The 23,021-nt window shown below is 50.7% G+C and overlaps 4 protein-coding genes across 4 annotated transcripts; 3 read left to right on the top strand and 1 right to left on the bottom strand.

Annotated features, from left to right (window-relative positions):
• Positions 1–962: 962 nt before the first annotated feature.
• Positions 963–4,166, top strand: UCRPA7_5977 (putative gentisate -dioxygenase protein; the record flags this gene model as incomplete). The annotated part of the gene is made up of 8 exons (XM_007918520.1): positions 963–1,091; positions 1,145–1,209; positions 1,272–1,656; positions 1,709–2,009; positions 2,066–2,318; positions 3,006–3,442; positions 3,493–3,666; positions 3,721–4,166. 8 exons carry the CDS (start codon positions 963–965, stop codon positions 4,164–4,166), a joined length of 2,190 nt encoding a protein of 729 aa, XP_007916711.1.
• Positions 4,167–11,054: 6,888 nt separating this feature from the next.
• UCRPA7_5976 (putative sugar transporter protein) lies at positions 11,055–12,637 on the top strand (the record flags this gene model as incomplete). Its single annotated transcript, XM_007918519.1, has 3 exons — positions 11,055–11,528; positions 11,709–12,392; positions 12,446–12,637. 3 exons carry the CDS (start codon positions 11,055–11,057, stop codon positions 12,635–12,637), a joined length of 1,350 nt encoding a protein of 449 aa, XP_007916710.1.
• A 5,275-nt stretch (positions 12,638–17,912) lies between these two features.
• On the bottom strand, positions 17,913–18,881 carry UCRPA7_5975 (putative glycerol dehydrogenase protein; the record flags this gene model as incomplete). The annotated part of the gene is made up of 1 exon (XM_007918518.1): positions 17,913–18,881. One exon carries the CDS (start codon positions 18,879–18,881, stop codon positions 17,913–17,915), a length of 969 nt encoding a protein of 322 aa, XP_007916709.1.
• A 1,997-nt stretch (positions 18,882–20,878) lies between these two features.
• On the top strand, positions 20,879–21,976 carry UCRPA7_5974 (putative phosphatidyl synthase protein; the record flags this gene model as incomplete). Its single annotated transcript, XM_007918517.1, has 1 exon — positions 20,879–21,976. One exon carries the CDS (start codon positions 20,879–20,881, stop codon positions 21,974–21,976), a length of 1,098 nt encoding a protein of 365 aa, XP_007916708.1.
• Between the last annotated feature and the right edge of the window lie 1,045 nt (positions 21,977–23,021).

Below are 23,021 nucleotides of genomic sequence, written 5' to 3'. Positions count from 1 at the left end.
AACTCCTCGTTTTGTCATGACATGACCGCAACGAGCCCAGAGCATGCGCAGACGGCCACCAGCCGGTGCTGGTGGATCGCGCAAACGCCATAGCGCTTGACGGATGGAGCTTGTCGGCCTCTAATGCTGCTTGCCCTGGGCTTTCGGATCTAGTCTTGGGGTCTTGGGGACAGAAGTCCCACGGTGTCCACCTTACGAAAGCTCATCCTCATGCTTTGCTAAGCATGTTGGCGTTCCGTCGGCTTGGCGTTTAGTCCAGCAGCGAGCGTCTTCGCACTGGCTTTGTCATCGAACCCAAAACCTCGGGTAATGCACATCATGCTGCTTGACCAGTGGGTTCTGGGTGGGGAGCCTGAGTAGATCCGCATGCGATTAGGGGTTCCCTCCTGTTCCTGGGCGCCCCTTGCGTGGGAAGACAAGAGATTGGCCGGATGCGCCGGTCCGGCCTACCCTCCAGTGAAGGCCGACTTATTGATAACCTCCCGCAGCTAGTCAATCTGGCAGAGGTCGACGATAACGTTAAGTTCCTGTGTGGTGTGGTGTGTGCGGGTGGAAGCGGCCGGCCCGGAATGGCAGGTTTGTGGTGGGGGTGATCGCCGTAGAAGAAGCAATCACAGCACCTATCAAATGAGCATCGCTGGCCTCATGCTTGGAGCTTGAGACTCGCGACGCGGTTTGCTTTTGAAAAGAGCTGAGGTCAAAGCGACGTAGGTTTTGCGCGTCGTTCAAATATTACCTTCTTGTATCTTGCGATCCAATCCTCCTAAGCAAGGCTCGATTCGGTCAGACATGGGCTCCCAATTCTCATCTGCGCCGCCGACTTCGTCGACCGAGAGGCCGATGCATGTACTGATTGCTGGAGGCGGAATTGTTGGTCTGACAATTGCCCAGGGATGCCGGGAGAATGGTATTCCGTACACGCTGTTTGAGAGGGATACGGAAGGTTGGCCAACCACTCAGAAATGCTAGAATTGAGGAGACCTAATGGCCTGATAGGAAGCCGCAGCCAAGGATGGGCCTTGACTCTTCATTGGTGCTTGGATGCTCTAGAAAGGACCATTGGACCCGAGAGGGCTGCCAAACTACCAGGCGTGAGTTTGAAAGGTGCAAAATGCTTCCGTGCCCAGATCCTAACTGTGAATAGGCCGTAGTAGATCGAACACTGAAGAAGGACGCTGGAAACTTCTTGTTCCTGAACTGCGAGACTGCGTGAGTTGATGTACACGAGCGAGTGAAGGTGAAGGCATTGACTTACACATACGCGTGTCCAGGGAAACCCTCTACAAGATCCCGCCATCCAAGAGACGTCTTCGATTACACCGCCAGAAGCTGAGGAACGTGCTAGCAGACGGCGTCAACGTGCAAGAGGGCAAGAAACTGACCAGAGTCGAGGACATCGAGGGCGGCGTCAGGGCGCACTTTGCGGACGGCACGTTCGCGGATGGAACGATTCTCATTGGCGCAGATGGCAACAACAGCAACGTCAGAAAGCACCTTTTGCCTGACGACCATGCTCTGACACTCTTGCCCGTTCATCTTGTGGGTGTCATTAGGCACTTCACCGCAGACCAAGGAGAGCCGATCCGGAAGCTCGATCCCCTGCTGTTTCAGGGGCTGCACCCAAAGACGGCGGACTACCTTTGGTATAGCATCCAGGTAAGCTCAACAAAACACGATACGTTTACATATATCGCTGACGGTGCTCCAGGAAGTCAACGAGGAGCCTGACGGGAGGATTAACTATGATGCGCTAGTGATCATCTCGTGGATCATGAAAGATCCAGTCAAGGATGCCATACCCAAGACGAACCCGGAGCGCATTGCCATGATGAAGAAACGAGCCGCTGGATTCGCCGAGCCACTGCGAAGCATCGTTATGGATATCCCGGATGATCTTGATTTCACAACCCCCCTGAGGCTTGGTGACTTCCCGTGCAGAGACTGGGACAACAAGGGTGGTCGCGTCACTCTGGCTGGTGATAGTGCTCACGCGATGACCATGTATCGAGGTACGTTATTGCAGTTTCAGGTATCCGACACACCCACGCTGACCCTACATCTACAGGCGAGGGAGCAAATCACGGAATCCTAGATGCTGCTTTGCTAGTGGATCAGCTTAAGAAGATTCACAAGGGGGAGATCAATCAGAAGTTGGCGATTGATCAATACGAGGGTGAGATGAGGCCTCGAACCCATACGGCGGTTCTGAAGAGTCGTGCAGCGGCCTTGGTTGCACACGAGTGGGACCAGCTCACGGAAGACTCCCCAGTCATCGGTGCAAGATCAGCGCCCGAGACGGCCTTGCGATCCCCATTTTTGTAAGCCTGCAAGTTCGGGTTTTTTGAGAGACAATATCAGTTGAAGTCGTCAAGTTAGAGTAGCCCAATAGACCCATGTATTAGAAGCATAAAAGCTATGTTATCCTGAATCAAATTGAAAATCAACAAAGGTTGACTTCCCAATGATTTGATACAATTGTACGTGCAGAAATTAATGTTCATGCTTTATTACCTCAAGAGCGAAGCCAGGCGCAGTCTTCCTAGTTGCTATGATCTGCTATCCCTCTATAACCATGAGACCGCTAAGGCAAAAGACGATTTCTAATCCTGGTGACACAGTTGGCCATGAGTACAAGCGCCGCTTGTATTCGCCCCCGACTCTGAGATAGAGGCTGTTGAGTGATATGAACCCCTGACCAAAGCTGGTGTGTTTGGCCGTTCCGGATACCGGGCCGGCTCATTTGACCAATCAAAGTCCATACTCTTAGATAAACCCCGGGGGATCTCGTTCCAACCTCACGTACCAGCCGTGAATCATTCAATGACATTTGAATCATTGTACTGTCCCTGGCTCGGTTTTACGTTCTCGTCCGAGGGTTGAAGTTTTCTGATTTGTTTGCTGGACAGATCTCTAGAGCTTCACTCTGATTATATCTACCACCTTCTATCCTAGGCTTCACTGTCAACCCACCAAAGTGATTCTTAACTAGAGCTATTCTTAACCAGAGCTCACGAAGATCAATTCAAAATGGCTCCTTCAATTGCTGAATTGCCCGTTGAGACATCGAGACAAGGCTTCTATAGCAAGCTGAAGATCTCGGTGGATGATAAAGCTGGGTTGGAGAAGGCCATTCGTGATAAGGAGCTTGTTCCCTTGTGGAACACTGGTGGACCACCGACCTCTCTGGAACCTCACAGCAGGCACATCCCCGCCGTTTGGAAGTACGACGATACGAAGAGCCTTCTGCTTCGCGCGGCAGAGCTCGTCGATGCGAGGGAGGCGGAGAGGAGGGCGGTCCTCATGATCAACCCTGGCCCAAAACAGCCCCCGTTCACCCTAGATGCTATACTTGCCGCTCATCAGCTCATCCTACCTGGTGAAAAGGCCGTGTGCCATCGCCATACACCATTTGCAGTGCGGTTCTTGATCGAAGGCGATGCAGGTACGTTTCAAGGATTCGTCCTTCTAGGTCAGGCACTAATGGAAATCTAGGATACACGGCGATCTCTGGCAAGAAGATGTTCATGAAGCCTGGAGACCTTATCATTACGCCTTCCTGGAATTGGCACGATCATGGCAATGAGGGCACCAACAATGTGATCTGGCTCGACGGATTGAATATCCCGCTCTTTAAGCATCTTCCCGTTGATTTCACGGAGCATTACGGTAAGTCCCTCAGACGCGTGATAAGGAAAAAGACAGTTGGCTGACACAAGACAGAGGAAGTGTACGGCGTCGACACTCATGAGTCAAAGGTCGTGTCTGATGCTGAGGCTGCCGACATGAAGTTCCCTTGGATCAAGACTCAGGCGCGGCTCGATGCCCAAGGAGGAGACTACTCCACTGTCGAGTATTTACTTCCTAACGGCAGACCGGTGTCAACCACAGTTGGCGCTTATGCGCATCGGATCGCCGCTGGCAAGAAGGGCAAGGCGGTACAAGAGACGGCGGGCAACATCTTCCAGGTACATGCCGGCCAAGGATACACAGAAGTCACTTCGCCAAAGGGCGAGGTCAGCACATTGCGATGGGGCAAGGGAGACAGCTTCTGCATTCCTCCGTGGAACAGGTACCAGATCTTTGCTGAGGGCGAAGATGCGTACTTGTTCAACTTCTCAGACAAGCCGATGCAGGTGACTCTAGGCTTTTGGAGGTCGAAAGAGTAAACAGAGGCAGATGGATAAACAGAAACAAAATGTCGGGACGCTGTAATCTAGCTTGTCATCAAAACACAGCACTAGTTTAATCGCCACGGTTATCTTTGCTCACGTCGGTGTCCGCCGGGCGCCCTGTCCAAAGCCGTCAAGCATATCTTCAGCTACGAATTCTCATAGAACATTGGATTGAACATCAGGAAGCGAAAGCAATGCCATTGAACTGGATCGATTCAAATGCACAGAATACTTTCCTTTTGCGTAAACTGAGGTCACGTCACCAGTCACATCTGAATTTGGCACTGCAGTGTCAGGCGTCCTTGGCTTGCTGATAAGGCCTCATAGCGCTGGTTTCTCTTTGATTTACCCCGCTGGACTGCGCTGATGGTGCAAGGTTACTTATGAGATTTGCGCTAAATTTGCGACCTGACTTTGTCCCGGACCGGGGGACTTCTATTCGTCATTTTTCTTTGAACCACACTTCACAAATTACCGTCTTCGTTTCTATAGGAAAAGACAATTCAGTTGTCTCTTGCCCGAAGGATCGTTCGCGGGCTTCTGAGGAACTGTCATTGTGTTTCCTCTCTCAATCACGACCATGTCAGGGCCCGGATCGTACGCCGAAGCCATGCCACAGGCTCCCAGGCCGCTGGCGCCTCGAAATCCGGCTGCAAGTCTACCCCGAGAATCGCATGGACACCATACAAATGAAAGGCAGAGAGTGAGACGCGCATGCATTGAATGCCGAGTCAAAAAGGTATCATCAATTACATGTGTAGCTAATCAATTTGACTAACAGTTCAAATCAGGTGAAATGCAATGGGGCCGAACCTTGCGCCAGATGCACTTCGTTCAGCATCAATTGCGAATACGGCGACTCGGGTATTCGTAATACTCCCACCTTTGACACCAGGTTTGCGATCTCTCATTGAGTACGTACCTAAGTTCTCTCATGGCTAATCCTGTCGTAGCCATGTAGAAAAGCTCTCTGCGCGCGTTGAATCTATGGAGCAGATGCTTCGTTCGCTGATTGAGCAGTTTGGCACTGCAAGACGCCCACCCAATGGCTCACCGACCTGCGCAAGCCCACCAGACATACCCACTGGATCATCACCAAGTTTCGTTGCTCCCGGAGCCGAAACGACTGTACAGATAACATGTCCTAACCCTAACGCGAACAAGATACAGCAGCTGCTAGATGCTGCGGAAGCCGATGCAGCTGAAGTAAACGTTCCGGTCCCCACAAACGCCGATCATACCAGGAACGACGACCAAGCCGAGCTGATATTAGATATAGAAGCGGATCATGAAAGATCAATGGAAGAGCCGGATCAAGTCGCTGATGGTGGCAGCTGTTATGCTGATGGCTTCGGCGAGTTGGACGCCGATACTTACGGTCAGTTGAGATATGTCGGCCTCGGGTCGACTGCCTCTGTCGTGGATCACTGCGTTGGCCTTCGTCGGCATATCAATCATCTCCTGGAGGAAAAGGGCTACGAACCTGAAGAGCCATTTTTCGCCAGCCCGGAAGCCACACACTTCGACGGGCCCGCAGCATCACCATCGTGCCTCATGTCGACGAATGACTTACCTCCACCGGTTTTGGTAGAAGCATTGATCAGCATTTATGCGAAGGAGTTGGCATTTCTATTCCCAATTACAACGGAGCGTGATGTTAGGCAGATACATGGCACGTTGATAGCTCAGCCAGAGAGAGACCCTGGATATGCGGCAATCTTCTACGCTCTACTCGCTGTCTCAGCTCCACTACTGCCTCCCAACCATAATGCCTTAGATAACATAGATCCGAAATGGCGATCAGCGCATCTAGGCGCCTCTTTCTACAACGAGGCAATGCAGTATGTAAACATGCCGTTTCGCGGAAAGCTCGAGCGCAAGGGGAGGAGCCAAGACATTGTTGTCGCCCTAGGCTTGCTCAGCATGTATCTGGCACAGACGGGTTCCCAGGCCGAGGCATGGATCTCGGTCGGTCGAGCAATCCGTAATGCTCAAGACTTGGGCCTGCATCGTTCTCCTGAAAGACTTCGATTACCTATGGAAGAGCGCAATAAGCGGAGGTACATCTGGTGGTGTTTGTATATCCTTGAACGGCAGCTCTGTACTGCCCTCGGCAGGCCTTTGTGCATCGATGACCAAGATTGCGATACGGAGGTACCGTCGCTCATGAATGACGATGCCCAAGAGAACGAGTTGGCCGGGTTTACAGGCATGATCCACCTGCATCGCATTATTGGACAAATCTTGAAACTTGTCAACTCGGTCAAGAATGCCGATGCCTGGAGGAACGAGGGCAAGATTGACGAACTGCGGACTCGAGTGCGCGAAGCAAATGAGTCGCTACAGACTTGGGCTAAGGATATGGTTCCGCCTCAGATCAAGACCGCGAAGACGGGCAAACTGTTGGCGGAGAAACACGTTGCGTTGTCATCATTCTTCTCTGCTGTAATGCTTCTTCACAGAGTCTTCATGAGCAATCCCCATCGACCCAGTCCTTTGGCAGAATCTCAAGCACAGCTCAAAAGCGCCAAAGCAGCAACCGATTGTATACGGGAGACATGCGAGTTCTTTCAAAGCGTTCCTCGGAGCCACTACGTCGTCTTTCACGGCCAATACGTTTTTGTCAGTGCCATTGTCCTCCTACAATGCATTCGGCGGTCGGAGGAGCCTCAGTTTGTGTACTCCGCTCTAAGAGACGTGGAGCAAGCTATGCAGGAGCTTCGCAGTCTGGAAGGCTTTTGGAAAGGGGCTCGGAAATGTCGTGTGACTGTGGAAGAATATCTCGATTTTACATTATTCTACGTCCTGCAGGGCCATCGTGGAGGCAACTGTCCATTCAACTGCGACCACGATACCCGCTTTACCAGCAGATCCACACTTAAGAAGCGCCTTGCCAGTGTGTCAAAATTGGGAGGGAGAGAAGCAAAGCGAATGAGGCTGACTGCTCCAGAGATGCCAACTCCCGAGACGCTGACATCTTCGTCCTCCCTACAATCTAGGGATAAAGACAAGGCGAAAAGCACCCCTTTACAGTCATCCAATGCTCAATTCTCCCTTGTTGGCATGGACACTGGGTTAGAATCTCCAGGGGCCCAGCAGCCTTTCCCGACTCCACAGCTCGAAGACACATACTTTGACGACACGATTGGCAATTTCTTGGGGGCTATCAGTCCGAGTTTCCATATCCACAATCCCTATGTCGGCAATCTTTCTGACATGGACTTCAGCACATCAGGGATGGGATTCTTCTCTACAGATGCCAATGGCTTGCAAAACTCATTCTTCTAAAGTTCACAGATACTGTAATATACAAGGCTATTTTCAACCAAACGTTTCCGAGACATTGACATCATTAATCATAAACTATCCGACATAGAGATTTCCGTTGGGACTCAAATTAATCATGGTGTCTCATGTCGCCAAATTTGAACGCCTTCAGTCTCTCTTGAAAGGCTTGTTCGAAATTCCGACCCATATTGAAGAGTCGAATTGCATTTCCAGCAAGCATGTTAGCCCTTTCGTCCCAGTTTAGAAATTTCGATAACTTGTCATTAGTACACAGCATCTTTCCTGCAACTGGAACCTCTATCGTTTGCCGTGTTAGCAGGCGTCCAAGTCCAAAATGACGAGAGGACACTTACCACCGAGAGGGAAGGGATAATCGCTACCCATGGCGATCCTGTCTGTGCCAATCTTTTTGCATAAGAACTCGAGCAGATCAGGATCATGCACCAATGAATCAACCCAGAAGCCGCCCTTCGTGGTGTGCTCCGTGGGACTAACGCCTCCCGCATCTATAGCCACTAGATCAGGACGACAGTCATATCCGTGCTGGATTCTGCCCAAGAGAGCAGGGAAGGCACCTCCTGCATGGGCAAAACACAGTCTTAGATCGGGATGTCTGAGCAGTACTCCAGACGAAGTGATGGCGAGGATTGACAGTGCCGTCTCAGATGGCATACCAACGAGCCAGGAGCTCCAGTACTTAGTCCATCTCTTCTTGTTCTCTTTGCACAACGAGTATCCTAGTGGATGCACAAAAACGGGCATGTTCAACTCCTCGCAGGCATTCCAGAAAGGTTCCAGAACAGGATCATCCAGGTTCACGTCTCCAATAGTCGTCCCAATTTCGACCCCCTTTAGTCCCAGCTGCTCTGCCCTCTTCAACTCTTCTACAGATGCTGAAATATCCTGGAGCGGCACGGTGGCTAAGCCGACAAATCTGTCTGGATGCTTAGTACACACCTCCGCGATGTGGTCGTTCAGGGCTTTGGCCATAATTGTAACGGGCTCCGCAGGTTCGTCATAGAAGAAGAGAATCGGGACTGTACTGAGCACCTGAACATCGACTCCGGCCTTGTCCATCTCCCTGATGCGTTCCTCGGCATCGATGCAGTTAGGCTCCACTGTGCGGAAAAACGTGTCCCCAATAAACATGTCTATCTGCCCTGGCTCGCCATTTTTGGACGGCCTCAGGTTTGGCCACGGATTGGAAGGGGAGTCTGTGTGGAAAGAACTCAGATCTGGGAAAGAAGATGGCATAATATGTGTGTGAATGTCGATACGGTATAGAGATGAGCCGTCATCGGTAGGTCCTGGCGTCAGGGGCGGTGTGGTTGCCAGACGGTCGGCATGACAGCAACAACCGCAGCCGTTGCTCGTGTCTCTCGAGTGCGGTGATCGCATTGTGTCGAGTTCTGTGAAGGGGTGACTTGTGGTCCTACTACTGGCAATTGAAGTGCAAGAATTGTTATGTAGGAAAGGATGACCGTCACATGTCACAGTCCGCCCCCTGTAAAATTGAAGCATTCAAGAAACGCGAGCATTTCGCATCCGAAACAATGCATTTCCACCAAAGCTCGGTGTAAGCACGGTGACGTCTCTCCACGTATTGGAGGCATCTCCTGCCAAGTCGGTAGTAGTGGTTGGCTTGGATAGGATGCGGATCCGTATAAGTGAACACATCCGAACGAGATTTGCGGGGGAAGTTCAACATCCGGGTCCCGGACCGAACCCTCGGACCCCTTTCTATCTTCCGCCTTCCGCACCTTAGCTTCCGCATATGAGCGTCACATGAACACCACAGTATGCATGGCAATCAAGGAACTGATTGAAGGAGAAGTAATGACAAGTAAGCGGCTATTATGCCCAAAAGAAACGACTTGAAGTTTCGTAAATAGACAAACCATTACGCGCAGACGTGGGAGAGAGCGCGTCTTCGTTCTCAATTCAAGGGCCGCCCACTAACAATATTCGATTGTAAAATACAGCGCCTACCATGGCGGAGATTACAGCTTCAGGTACCATCCCGCCGCCACTCGCATTCGCCTCCTGGCTAGGAGCGAATTCAGAGAAGCTTCAACCACCAGTCAACAATTATTGCTTGTACAGCGGCAATGACTTTATTTTAATGGTCGTTGGCGGCCCAAACGAGAGGAATGACTTCCACGGTGTGTAGCTACTACAGCGCTTATAATTCTAATATTGTAGCTGAGCTGTAAATTAGTGAACGAAACGGAGGAATGGTTCTACCAACTCAAGGGCGCGATGCTTCTCAGGATCGTCGAAAACGGGGCCTTCAGGGACGTGCATATCAAGGAAGGCGAAATGTTCCTTCTACCAGGTATGTTCACGCATAATATTTAGCGCCTCCTCCACTAAAAGTCCGTCTTTGTGCAGGCAACACGCCGCACAATCCCATCCGTTTTGCAGATACCACAGGTCTTGTGATGGAGCGCAAGCGACCAGTCGATTCAGTAGACAAACTGCGGTGGTATTGCACAAAGGGGAATCACGAGGAGCTCACCATCATCCGGGAGGAGGTGTTCCACTGTGAGGATTTAGGCACGCAACTAAAGCCATTGATTCGAAACTGGCAAGAGAACGAGGAGTGCAGGCGGTGCAAAGTTTGCGGCTCGATTGAGAATCCCCGATGAGCTTGTGTTAAATGCACGTTGAGCGCGTATGATTGATGTTCTTCCATGGTTCGTGATAATGATGTTGGATATTGTAAGGATCTTCGCGCCGACGCACCGCTCGATGTCCGTAGGCAACCTTGTAGAGGAGGACATGATGGATTCCTCCCAACTGCTTGCACCTCTACACTTCGAATTAGGAGAACTGGGTCAGCTGCGATAGTCCATTGGCCTCGTCTACCTACTCAAGCTGAATGCAAGCTTTCAGTCAGCTGCTAGTAATTGAGATGTTGCTCTTGCCAGCAGCCAGATTACATTCGGCCCAGCCAGTAGTGGTGCTCGCGTGTCAGTGCTTATCCTCTATCAACCCTCCGGATGTCTTCCGACCAATCAAGCTCGGAGATCTCGTTAACCCATTTTCCTCAAGCCCCGCAACATATCCTTATCACGGGCCGGAGCCGGGGTGAAGCTACGGCGCCATTCAGCTGGGGCGAATCAGGTCCCATTTCCCCTTGCCCCTTACGCGACTGTCCAGTCGAGCCACTGCCTTGGAGATAAGACATACGCAAGAATATGTCAGCCTCCTTGCGTATGAGATGAATCTGAAGGTGTTCCGGAAGGGAAATCATTTCTCCATGGGGAGTAGACAGCACTAATGATTGGTTTTGGGATTGGTGCGACCCGGAGAACGATCCGCTATCATTCCAAGCGCGCTGGCTCTCAACCTGTTATCTTGCGGCGAGCTGTCAAGGACTAATTACCATGCGCTCCAAAGATATCAGTGGGTCTTTTTATCCACGATGCCAATGTAGTCTAAGGCCCATGATATGGAGAGTTGACAAATGTGTAAATCTGTGCATTTAATCTACATCGCGATCCCAGCCCGATGGATACGGTGATGTGGTCATTGTCCTCGATTTAGTTTTTTCAGCATCCTTCTCAATCAGCGATGACAACACAGCCCACGATGTCGATCTTTGAGACAGTGAAAAAGCATAAGGCTGCCGTCGGCGTCTCGGCCGCGGTCAATATAGGCGCGTGTCTATTCGGTTTCGACACAGGTGTTGCTGGCGGCGTTGTCGCTCTCGGCAGCTTCAAAAAAGACTTCAATCTTCTGGCTTCTAAGTCTGTCTATGCCAATGCTTCCTCCAACGTCGTTACGTTGCTCAACGCAGGCGCCTTCTTCGGTGCCTTGGCTCCACCCTTGGCTAGCAAATTCGTCGGCCGCAAAGTGCTGCTTGCCATCGCTGGTGTCTTCTTTCTTCTCGGCGGTATCTTGCAGACCGCAGCTCAAGGACCATCGCTGGGTATGATCTATGGCGGGCGGGTGGTCGCAGGTCTAGGAGTTGGCATGATCTCCAACGTGGCGCCAGTCTTCGTGGCCGAATGCGCCCCTAAGGAGCTCCGTGGTCCTATGATGTCTCTTTTCGAGATGTTCCTCGTGAGTGGAGGCATGTTAGCTTACTGGACGACGTACGGATGCTCTGTTCATCTGCCGGTGGAATCCAAGCAATGGCGGATACCACTGTCGCTACAGATCATTCTCGCAGCCTTGGTCATTATATCGTCGTTCTTTATTCCCGAATCGCCCCGATGGCTCGCTAAGCAAGATCGATACCAGGAAGCTAGCAACACTCTGGCCTACCTTCGTGGCGCACCAGCTAACTCTGCCGAAATCGCGGATGAGATGGCGGAGATTCGCGCACAGATCCAGGAAGAAGTCGCTGCCACCCAGGGCCGGAGCATCCGTGAAGTCTTCGAGCTACACAACTTCATTCGACTGCTGTGGGCACTAGGAGTCGGTCTTTTTGCCATGTGGTGTGGCCACAATGCAATTCTCTACTATGGACCTACGGTCTTTGCTCAGATTGGCTACGTCGGCCAGAATGCCGCTCTCATGGCTTCTGGTGTCTTTACCTGCATCAAGTTTGCCTCTACAATTCTATTCATCCTAGGCGGTGTGCAATTTTTCAGCCGAAAGACTCTGATGGCTGGTGGTGCATTTTTCATGGGCACGTTTCTGTTCGGACTGGGGGGTGTACTGGCCACGCATCCCCCTACAGCACCTGGAAATGGTGCTGGGTCGTCGTCTGCGCAAGGAATGATGGCACTCATCTACCTGTTTGTCGTTGCCTACTCCGTATCCTGGGGTCCCTTGCAGTGGGTGTACATTGGAGAGATCTTCCCCACGAGAATCCGAGATTACGGAATGGCTATTGGTGCAGCGAATATCTGGCTTTGGAACTTTGTCGTCTCCAAGATCACGCCGACTACAGTCCTGAACATTGGCTGGAAAACATGGATGGTAAGTCGATACTGGTCGATCCTAGATCCCTCGATTCGGCTAACCCTGCTTAGATATTTGGCACCTTGAACATCTGTGGCTGCATCTTCGCCTTGCTGCTGCCAGAGACAAAGAATCTTTCGCTTGAGGAAATGGATGTTCTATTTGGTGTGGTAGATGAGAACACGCGTAAGCATGATATCGAAATGAATCTACAGAGCAAGCTCCAAACAGGACCTCCAAGCACGGCAGGACGGGAAATATGAACTTCAATTTTGACGAGAGGGCACGGTAGTCTTAGAATTAGGTAGATGCAGAGCTCGCAGGGTTGGCTACCGGTCTGAGTTAGTAAGCCTTTGTACCAGAACAATGACCCTGCACCTTTACCTGTCGAAATTCCAGACGTGGAACGACCCAGAGCTGGGGTAGAGGCTACTATAACCCGTTCCAAACATGACATAATTGTAAACCACGGCGATCCCGCCTCCAAACCAACCTCCTAATGGGTACTCACGAATGAGTGCTCCGGAACGTTTATCAAGAGCTATGAGAGTGCCAGACTGCGACATGTTCCCGAGAGCATCTGTATACTCTCCTGTTACTCCAGTAAGAACGATATCATTGACAACGGTAGGCGGTACCCGACTCATTTTACCATGCGGTGCCGCGGCCTGCCAAATGATGTGCCCGTCTACTAGACTTGCCGCCCCGAATGCGCTATTTTGGATTGATGCTTCCCCACCAGGAAGAATATACTTCACTTGAAGGCTGTTGATCGCAGTGTAATATACAGTTGAATCGTCGACTGCAATGCCCCATGACAGGCCGCCCGTGAGACCTCCGGGTGAGGTAATTGTCTGCCACAAAACACTTCCGCTCATTGCATTCAGGGCATAGAGGGCACCTGACTTTTGGCCAACGACTATCATATCCAACTGGTGAGGTGTGTGTTTTGAGCCGCGAACAAAAGTCGGAGCCATTGCAAAATCAAAATCGGGTCCGGGATCTGGACATAGCTCTGCCCTGTCTTTGGTAGCATTTCCAACAGGATTAGGACACGCAACATTCCATACGTCAACCGGATTGACCTGCTTGACCCAGTTTATTCTGCCTGATTCAAGGTCGAGGGCGAGGATCGACTCCTGGTAGACGTCACTAGGTAGGCACGCATTTGATCCCAAGCCATCTATGTTCGCCGTCTGGTTCTGACATTCTGAGAACGAGTTTGGTGCTCGATAGGTATTCCCAGTAGCTATGAACACCTGCCTGCGGATTGGATCGATTGCTGGCTGTGACCCCCATATTGAAGACCCACTCCATCCTAATGCTGTTGGAGCCATTTTCTGAGTCCAAAGAAGTTCTAGACCGTCTGGTGTCATGATTACTGCGTTCATGCTGCCAGTGAAGGTGCAACAAGGATAGTCCGGATCAAAAAGTTGAAGTAGTTCCTCTAAACTCGAAACCCCGATCAAGATGATCCCTTTGTAGAAAGTTGGAGACTGGGTCAAAATAGCTGCAGGATGCTCGCTAATTTGCAACACATCGAGTAGTTTCCCACTGTGCTTGTGAATGGCCAACAGGAGAGCGTTTGCCTGTGTTCCCACATAGAGATTATCGCCGTCTGTAACTGGAGTGGTGCGGGACATTTTGCGTATAACGACCTCCAAATTCGCGGGGACTGGCTTATATTTAGCGATGATATCAGTTATATTCACCTGCCATGTCACGACACAGCTTGTAAAATGAAGAGCCACGAGCAGGCCGTCATGTGTGGGATAGTATGCCATGTTGTTCTCGACTAGTGGAGCAGCACTGACTCCAAGACTATACTGTAGCTCACAGACTGGTCGTAGAGATGATACACTTGCGCTACTGATCGTTGAATCGTCGCTCGCCCATCGGTTATTGTAAACATCAGCTCCCCAACCCAGCCAGGTCCCTGCCTTGGGTTGGACGTGAGGGATAGGATCATGCTCGCAGGAGCTCTGTGCATTGCGCTTCTCGTAGCTCCCGAATATGTCTTTTGGTAATGATAGGTAAGACGTCCCAAATTTGAAAGCAATTGTAGCTATGAAACCATATGCTATTAAGAACGTAATCATTCGTGGAAACATGGCAATAACCTTTATCACCCAGGATTCTACCAAAAGTTATCAGATTTCAAAATTTGGGAGATTAAATCAAAGGTACAATTCTGACAAAAATTCGAAGGCAGTGTCGGAGTTCCATGGCTTGTAGCGGTCTCGAGGTCGTCCCCCTTATGAGACAAGGACACCGAAGGATCGGTGGTGCACAAGTTGAACATCTTTTGTACGCCCAAACTATTGAGTATTTTCTTACTAGAGGGACTGGAGTTATCTTGAGGCGTGAGGCCAGGCTGTTGTGAGACTACCGATAATATGGGAAGAAAATTGAACACGCCAAGACACATGTAACCGAGTCCGGCCATTGACATCATACAATGGTGGCTTTGTACTTGTGTTCAGCAAAAGTCATTAAGATGCTTATTCTACAGAATGCTTTTAAGTTGTAAGAATGAAATTTGCACATGTCTTCTAATGCTTCTTCACCAGGAAAGACGGCGAGTCTGGATCAGAAAGTTTATCATACTTGAACGAGTCAAAATTCGAGCCTTTTCGAATTGAGAGAACTTGGAAAACACTCTTTCAGCTCTCATTCCTTGTCTGAGATCCGGTGTATGGGTGCGTTCCACTCGGGACAGAGTGTGTCTGCTTTTGATATATTGTGGACGAGACCATATAACAATGGTCACAAACCCCTGCTGCTTTCAAGTCGAGATGTTCAAGATCCAAAGTAAGATTCTCAAGGTTTGGACCGAATTCAAAGCTTCAGCTCGACCGGCTTGCCTTATAATCTCTTTGACATCAAGCCATAGCAGACAGTTGACCGATTCATGGACGGGGTTCTGGCCGTCCAATCAGATTGAGGTCAGATTCCAGCTTGTGTCACATCGGAAGTGAAATCGCCCCGCTGAATGTTAGCGCCTGCAGCATCGGAAACTAGCAACGCCAGCCTACGGCATCCGTTCCCCCGTTCCCTTTGGGCCGTGGGACGTGCACAATGTTTTGACGCTGCACCACACAGCATCAAGCCTGAGAATCCGACCCTCCACACACGAGAATAAGGAATATAACACGCAAAACTCGCATGGTACTTTTGCACCACGACCCTTGTGCGCGTCTCCATCAACCAGTAGGTAATTTGAAACTTGGGATGTGTGGAACGAGATGGCTTATCTCGGTTCCGCCAACCCATGCCCTCGAGAAGAAATAAAACTCGACATTCTGTGCCCCCAATCACTAAGTTCTTGTCCATTGGCCAATTGAGTATACCAACGGACCCCGCCGCTGTTCTCTGTCCATATGTCCTGTAGCGAGCGGATGTTCATTGGTGAGCAGGCATCCATTCCGTTCACAACGAGGGTGGCCCCCTTCGCAAAGTTCCAAGCAGTAGAAGCAGTCAGTATCATCATTCCTGTGTCTTATTCGATCGCATTCTCGCATGAATGGTCCACTCTTCTACCTTTACTCCGCTTCTTTCCCCGCATGGGACGCAGACTGTGGGGAAGGGAATGAACGAGAGAAAAGGACACTAGGAGGATCCAAGGACATCAGTGGCTTGCTGCAGAGTTAGCTTCACGGAGATGAGAATGCTCATGTGTCCGATCCGATAACCCGGCTAGATCAGCCCATCTAAGACAGCTACTCTCAAGATGCTTGAGCTAATCAGGGGCGAGGGTCTGAGCTACCTCACAAGCTGCAGTCAGTCACTGCGCAGAAGGAAATTCGACCAACGCCATGCCCGAGCCCAGCACCCCTTACTAGGGATCCATCCGGCCAAGCGGCAATGGGTGGGTGGCTGGGTTACGGCACTTGCTGTCACTCTCACCATCATGAACAATGACATCGAACTACCGGACACTGGTCCTTGCGGGCGGGGATGTTCTATCCAGCAGAGCTACCTCTCATTGAAATTTGTTGCCGTCCCCTTCCGTGAACTCCGTCAACCAAATCGAAGCTGCAAATTTTCTCATCCTCGAGATACTCTCTGCAAACACCCTCAATATGTCGAACACAAACGCTAGCCTCAACAATGATTACGATCACAATGGCAAGATGGATGATACTCTTCAACGAATACGGACTGCTGGTGCCATTTCAATGTCTGCCGAGCTTTTCGAAAAGCTTTACCTCTCACCACAGAATGCCGTCAAAGGAGATCTAAGAAAGACCTTTGGTAACCCGACACCAATGTAGGCAGATTCATTGCTCGGATATACAAAATAGCTTCTGATGGGCGACAGTGCACTTGTTGGCTTTTTGATTGCCCTGACTCCGTTATCCTGCGACTTAATGGGATGGCGAGGCGCTGGAGGTAACGGAGCGGCAGGAGTGTAAGTGATTCTTCAATCTGAGCCAAAGCGTACGACCAACTAATCACTTACTACTCGTAGCGGCACATACTACTTCTTCGGTGGACTACTCCAACTTCTCGGAGGACTTCTAGAATGGATTCTCGGCAACACATTCCCATCCGTGGTTTTCTGTACATTCGCCGCCTTCTTTCTCTCTTTCGGTGCCACTCTGACGCCAGCATTTGCGGCTTATGCGTCTTATGCTCCTGATGCCGACTCCTCTGCCGCCGGTTTAACAACTCAAGGATTCAACGCTAGCTTTGGTGTGTATCGACTGCCGTTACTGACACAAGATATCAACCCTGCTGATACAATGTTGCCATAGGTTTCTTCACCATCTGGATGGGAATGATGTGTCTCATCTTTCTCGTCTGCTCACTCAGAACAAATGTTTGCTTCGTAATGATATTTCTAACCCTGCTTCTTACCTTCATATTCCTTACGGTTGCATACTGGCTGCTGGCTGCCGACTATACTGGAAATGCAGGACGGGCAGGCAACATGGTTGTGGTGAGTATCGCCACCCTATATTTGTTGCAAGTGTTCTTTCACCAAAAGATAGCTAACAAACGGAAATCCAGGCAGCAGGAGCCTGTGCATTTGCGACCTGTATCTTTGGCTGGTGGATCTTCGCGGCTATTATGCTCGCTGCTTTGAGCTTCCCATTCCAACTACCTGTTGGCGACCTGAGCCGGTTGATCAAACCTAGGAACGAGTTTTCGAAGGATGTGTGATAGAAACTCAAATAGTAGAGGCAGACTCACGTGCATCATTCAATTTGTTACTGGGAGGACAAGCTACAATCTGTCGGCCTATGAAACTACTACTTTGCACCTCGTCAATTAGGCATAATATTGGTGTGAAGCTAGATGATGAGGAAAATGGGGCGTTGATTTGGGACAAATCAGATGTATTCTCACCCAAAATTGGCTATCGGGTCATATTCTGTACGAGTATGTCTAATTTGGAGTGCTCACGAAGCGGCGTTGAGAAACAGAAATAAAAGCTGATTGCTCGTGAAATTCTTTCTTGCTCAATGGTCTCTAATGATCCTATCAGACTCTTTAGAAACATGGTATCATTTCCCTCCATCTCCTAGAACTCCTCTACGCCGAAACAGCCTCATCTGCCCAAACATCGTATCCGAACGTGTCTTTCATATTGACAAATCGGAAATGTCGGCCCTTTGCCACAGCCTCGATTGCCTTGAAATCATCTTCCTTTAGCTCTGGCACCTGGAAGTTGCTCTCGATTCTTGCGGGGTTTGAGCTCTTGGGCAACACCACGTATCCTCGTCGCATGCCCCAGGCTAGAAGCACCTGCGCAAGTGTGTGGCCAGTCTTCTCCGCAACCGCCTTTAGAGTAGGATTGTCTCGCACGCGCTCCCCGGTGGTCGGCACCTGATCCTGCGAGCCGAGAGGAGAGTATGCCACGGGCATGATGGCATTCTTGAAGCAGAAGTCAACCAGCTCAGTGTTGGGCAGGAAAGGATGGATCTCAATCTGGTTGGCGACTGGTTTGATGTGCGCGAACTTGAGTAGTTGTTGCAGGCCTGGGACCGTGAAATTCGATACACCGATCGACCTCACGATACCATCTTCAACGAGGCGTTCCATAGCTCTCCAGGTGGGTTCAGGGTTTGCTGTCAACTCTTTGTTGATGACGTATTTGCCATCTGGACCAATCTTGACGCTGTAGTCCTCATTTTTCTCAGCGGCAATCGGCCAGTGCATAAGGAACAGGTCGATATAGTCGACGCCGAGCTTTTTGCGGGAATCCTCGGCGCTCCACCTCACGTCTTCAGGCTCGTGTAGGTGGTTCCAGACCTTTGTGCAGATGAAAATATCTTCGCGCTTGACATCGGGGTGGCTGGTAAGGAAGTCGCGCAGCGCCTCGCCAATTTCTGCCTCATTCTTGTAAAACCATGCGCAGTCCAGGCTCCTGTAACCGACTTCGAGGGCCTTGGTCACTGCGATGTAGGTTTCGCCCTTAGCGCCCTCGTTAGCGAAGGTGCCAAACCCCAGAGCTGGGATTTTGACGCCGTTTGAGAGAGTGTAAGTCTTGTTCGAGGCCATCGTGCTCAGTTTGTCTGTCCGTTGACAAAAGCAAGCAAATTAGAAGGCCAAGGATAGTCTTGAGTTTTGAAGTGTGTCGGGCTGGTAGTCTGTGTAACTGTGTGCCTCTTGGATTAGATATTGGTGGTACAACCGTCTGGGCGTGATTTCTTCTTTTCTTGGTGCTTTAACCGAAGCTTGTCCACTCCAATCTCTTTCTATAAGTCAGGCAAGTCGCCGCCCGTAAAGCGTATTTTGGAGACTGCACTGCTGAACATAGCAGTGCTATTCTCAGACAACCAATGAGGTCATCGAACAAAAAAACTCGTTCATGTTAGTCCTAGCGACTCGCGCATCTTGAAAACCGGGGCAAAGCGCCACGTCTCCTGGATCGTCAGGAACAATCTTGTTCTTCAGAGTTTTATGCCGCATTTGCCGCCTTATCATCGGTGGCCTCAGGAACAGTCTCTGTCTCAAAGCCGCTTACTCGATACGTGCGGTGTACTGTGCGGTACTGTACCTGAGAGTTGCTGCCTTGGCAGAGTGAAAACGTGTTTTCTAGTGACCGAGTCAGATAGCGCCTGCGAGCGGAGCTTAATGGTGAAAAGCTCCAGTAAACTGTGGCGCCTAGCGGGTCCAGGATGACGTGAATGGCAGAGCCAGCGTAGATCGCGGCATCTCGGACACCAGCCCTTGGCGGCCCGCGGATCTTGCTGTGTTGCAATGGTGAAGTGCCCTAAAGACCTAACAGGGCGTTCTAGCAGAGGCCTGGCGCTGTCGGCACCTTGACCGAGAGCCCCTGTAATGCAGGGCTTAGTTTTGAGCCGCACCAACTCCAAGATCTCCTCTCGCTCTATTTGACGGAGAATTGACCGGAGCCTTTCTTATCAGTTGATATCAGAACAATGCATCATTGCGGACTCCTCTGCCCATCAAGGCCACGTCGACACTGGTTGACTCGACACGTTCCATCTTGCCCCCCCAAGCTGACTTCGGGCGGCGAAGATAGGCGAAAAGTCAGAGAATGTCTCCACAGCGTGGATATACACTAGGGAAATCTCACAGGGCGGCGCTGTTCTGCCGCCTTAGTCAGGTAAATCAGGGTCCAGCAATGCCCACTCTTTCTCCCAACAAGCCGTCGAGAATAACAACAGAGTAGCTGCCGTTCTGACGGTGTGGCCTAGCGCGTTTGAGACTGACATTCAGGGTCTGACGGCGGCATCTATGCCCTATAGAGATTGGCCACCAGAGATATCGCTATCAATGTCAGGCCCGGAGCCATCTCGGCGTGTCCATATTCAGGATCCGCTATGATGTAAGTCTGGAGACGTTGACTTTGGTACACGACAAAAGTCCTACACACGTACCACGACTTCATCATCTTCACGTGTTAACTGCGGGAAGACGCGGAACGTAGAGTTTGAGCGGACCGCAATGGTTGCGGGATGCTCTTGCGGGAGCGGCGGATGTGATATATAAGACGGACTCGCTCCTAAAGTGCAGGGCCTTCCAGCGTTCACCCATACCCCACGCATACGCTGCCTTTTCCACGTATTACTCTGGATCTTTACATGCAGTCTTGAAGTTCCATCATCGAGAAAGCAGCTGAAATGGCTCCATACGCGGACGAAGACTTTGGCGTCGGTGTGCCCCAGTCACCACCTCTCAACAAAGTGACCAGCAATGGCCTCCATCAAGTTGGTTCTCATGAAATAGGCACCGGCTTCATGCCTATCCCATCATCTCCGAGTCAAGACCACCCTGGATCGGTGGAAGTCCCTGCTACTCGGTCATCACACGCCGATGTATCACCGTACATGCACAACCTTTCCATTTCTCCATCCATGAGGGACAGAAGATCTTCCAGAAACTCGTTTGGCACCTCCCTTCCGATTCCGAAATCCAAGCGGCAATCTCGACTGAGCTCAGTCACCCGAGCTGAAGATGGCGCTGCTGCGAGGCCTGACCTCCCCACCATCCGCTCCACCAGAGATCTCCTGGTATCTCAGGTTCAAGATATGTCAGGCTCAAAGGTCAAAGCCGCCAAGGATATGGCATTTGTTTTCGATATCGATGGAGTGCTTGTCCACGGTGACCGTCTCATTCCTGAGGGCAAGCGGACCCTGGAAATTCTCAATGGCGATAACGAACTGGGCATCAAAATCCCACATATTTTCCTGACAAATGGATCTGGCAAGCCCGAGCAGGCTCGAGTTAATCAGCTATCCGCTATCTTGGGCGCACCCATCTCCACGGAGCAGTTCATCCAGTCACACACTCCCATGCGAGCGCTGGCAGAGTATTATAACACAGTCCTTGTGGTTGGAGGTGAAGGATATCGCTGCCGTGAGGTTGCAGAGCAGTATGGATTCCGCGACATTGTCGTTCCCAACGACATCGTTGCCTCCGATCCGACCATTGCTCCCTATCGAGTCTTCACCGACGAGGAGCGGGCATCATCTCGCCCTCGCGATTTCACCAAGGTGAACATTGACGCCATCATGGTCTTCTCTGATAGCCGTGACTACGCCACAGACATGCAAATCATCATGGATCTGCTACGAAGCGAAGACGGCCGGCTGGGAACTGTGGCCAAAGACCCGGTGTCCCAGCGCATCCCCATTTACTTCTCCCAGGGCGACATGCTCTGCCCCACTGAGCATCCGATCCCCCGCATGTCTCAGGGCGCTTTCCGCATTGGCCTGGAAGCCATGTACAAGTCGCTCACTGGCGTGGAACTGGAGCGAGTAGTATACGGCAAGCCCGAGCTGGCTACATACAAGTATGCTGATGAGGTGATGGCCTCCTGGATGGAGCAGATTCATAACGACGAGCGGGTCCCGTCGAACATTTACATGGTGGGCGACAACCCGGCCAGCGACATCATTGGAGGCAACATGTACGGCTGGAACACGTGCCTTGTGCGAACCGGTGTTTTCCAAGGGGGTGAGAACGACGAAGAGAATCCCGCCAACTTTGGAGTCTTTAAGAATGTGTTAGAAGCGGTGCAGACCGCTATCCGCAAGGAACTGGGCAGGGACTTTGTCTTCGGCTGGGACGAGGGAGTCAACCCTATCAAGCACGACGCGACTGTTGCTTCTGCCATCGAAGTTTAACGGCAGCATAGCATACGCATGATTTCGGCGTTATTTCGGACCATAGATCCTGACATATTACGACATGAAATGACATAGAGACCGGTGATGATAGAGCGTATAGAAGCCTATCCACTGGGATTAGACATTTTGATACCTTATAGAAATAGACTTGTGGCTCTATTGATGGCCCTTGGAACTCAAGTTATTGCCTCTATCACTTCCTTGCCTGGATGCACATTGTAATCATGACTCAAGCTCCTAGAGATTTTGATAGTATATTGCACTAATGATTAAGATTTACTTCGTAGCTCGCCATTTTTGCATGCCTTCAATGCCTTGAATGCTTACAAAATGCAAAATAGTCGTTGCTTCGTGATAGAATTTAACAGCCCCATAGCATTCTCATCCGAATAAACTAGTCGCGCTGTCAAGGGTGGATTACAGCCATAGTGATGGGTATACATGGCCGTGCAGCGTTGACGACTGTTGTCAAGTATTTTAGCTGTCGTGTATTTTGTAGAGCTGTATGGCCAGTTTTGCAAGCTCACCTTGATTTCCAGGAGGAGAATACCGAAACTCGTATCTGTCTCCAGATGCCGTACGAACACATATAAAACCGCCCAGAAGAGTGTCCCGCGCTTTGAATGACAATTGAGTCTGGACGGCATCTGTGTCTGGATTGCATCCGTACTTCACGTCATAATAAGCCTTGGGATCTCCTCGCTCCGTCATAAATGTCTTGGTCGTGTTATCCTCCGGTGTATACTGCACTCATAGTTAGCATCACGATTGTCAAGGATGTCTCTCTCCCGCACCTCTCCATTAATGACAGCATGGATGATGCCTCTAGTGATCACTCCGTTCACGAGGGTCAGGTCACTGGCTGCATCTCCAGCTGGGCTAAGATATAAATGCTTATCTCCACCTCCTGCCTCCCACAAATTCATCAATCGATTGTGGATTTCAGGATGATCCTTATTCTGGACTTGAATTGCAAAGCCTTGCGATATGTTGTTCGACAATGTTCCTCCGGGTATAGTACATGCAGACGCTAGCGTGGCTG

This window comes from Phaeoacremonium minimum (assembly GCF_000392275.1).
Source record: "Phaeoacremonium minimum UCRPA7 unplaced genomic scaffold PA7_03_scaffold_447, whole genome shotgun sequence".
Taxonomy (NCBI): Eukaryota; Fungi; Ascomycota; class Sordariomycetes; order Togniniales; family Togniniaceae; genus Phaeoacremonium; species Phaeoacremonium minimum.
Note: the sequence above shows the minus strand (reverse complement) of the source record. Positions and strands in the feature narration are given on the sequence as shown.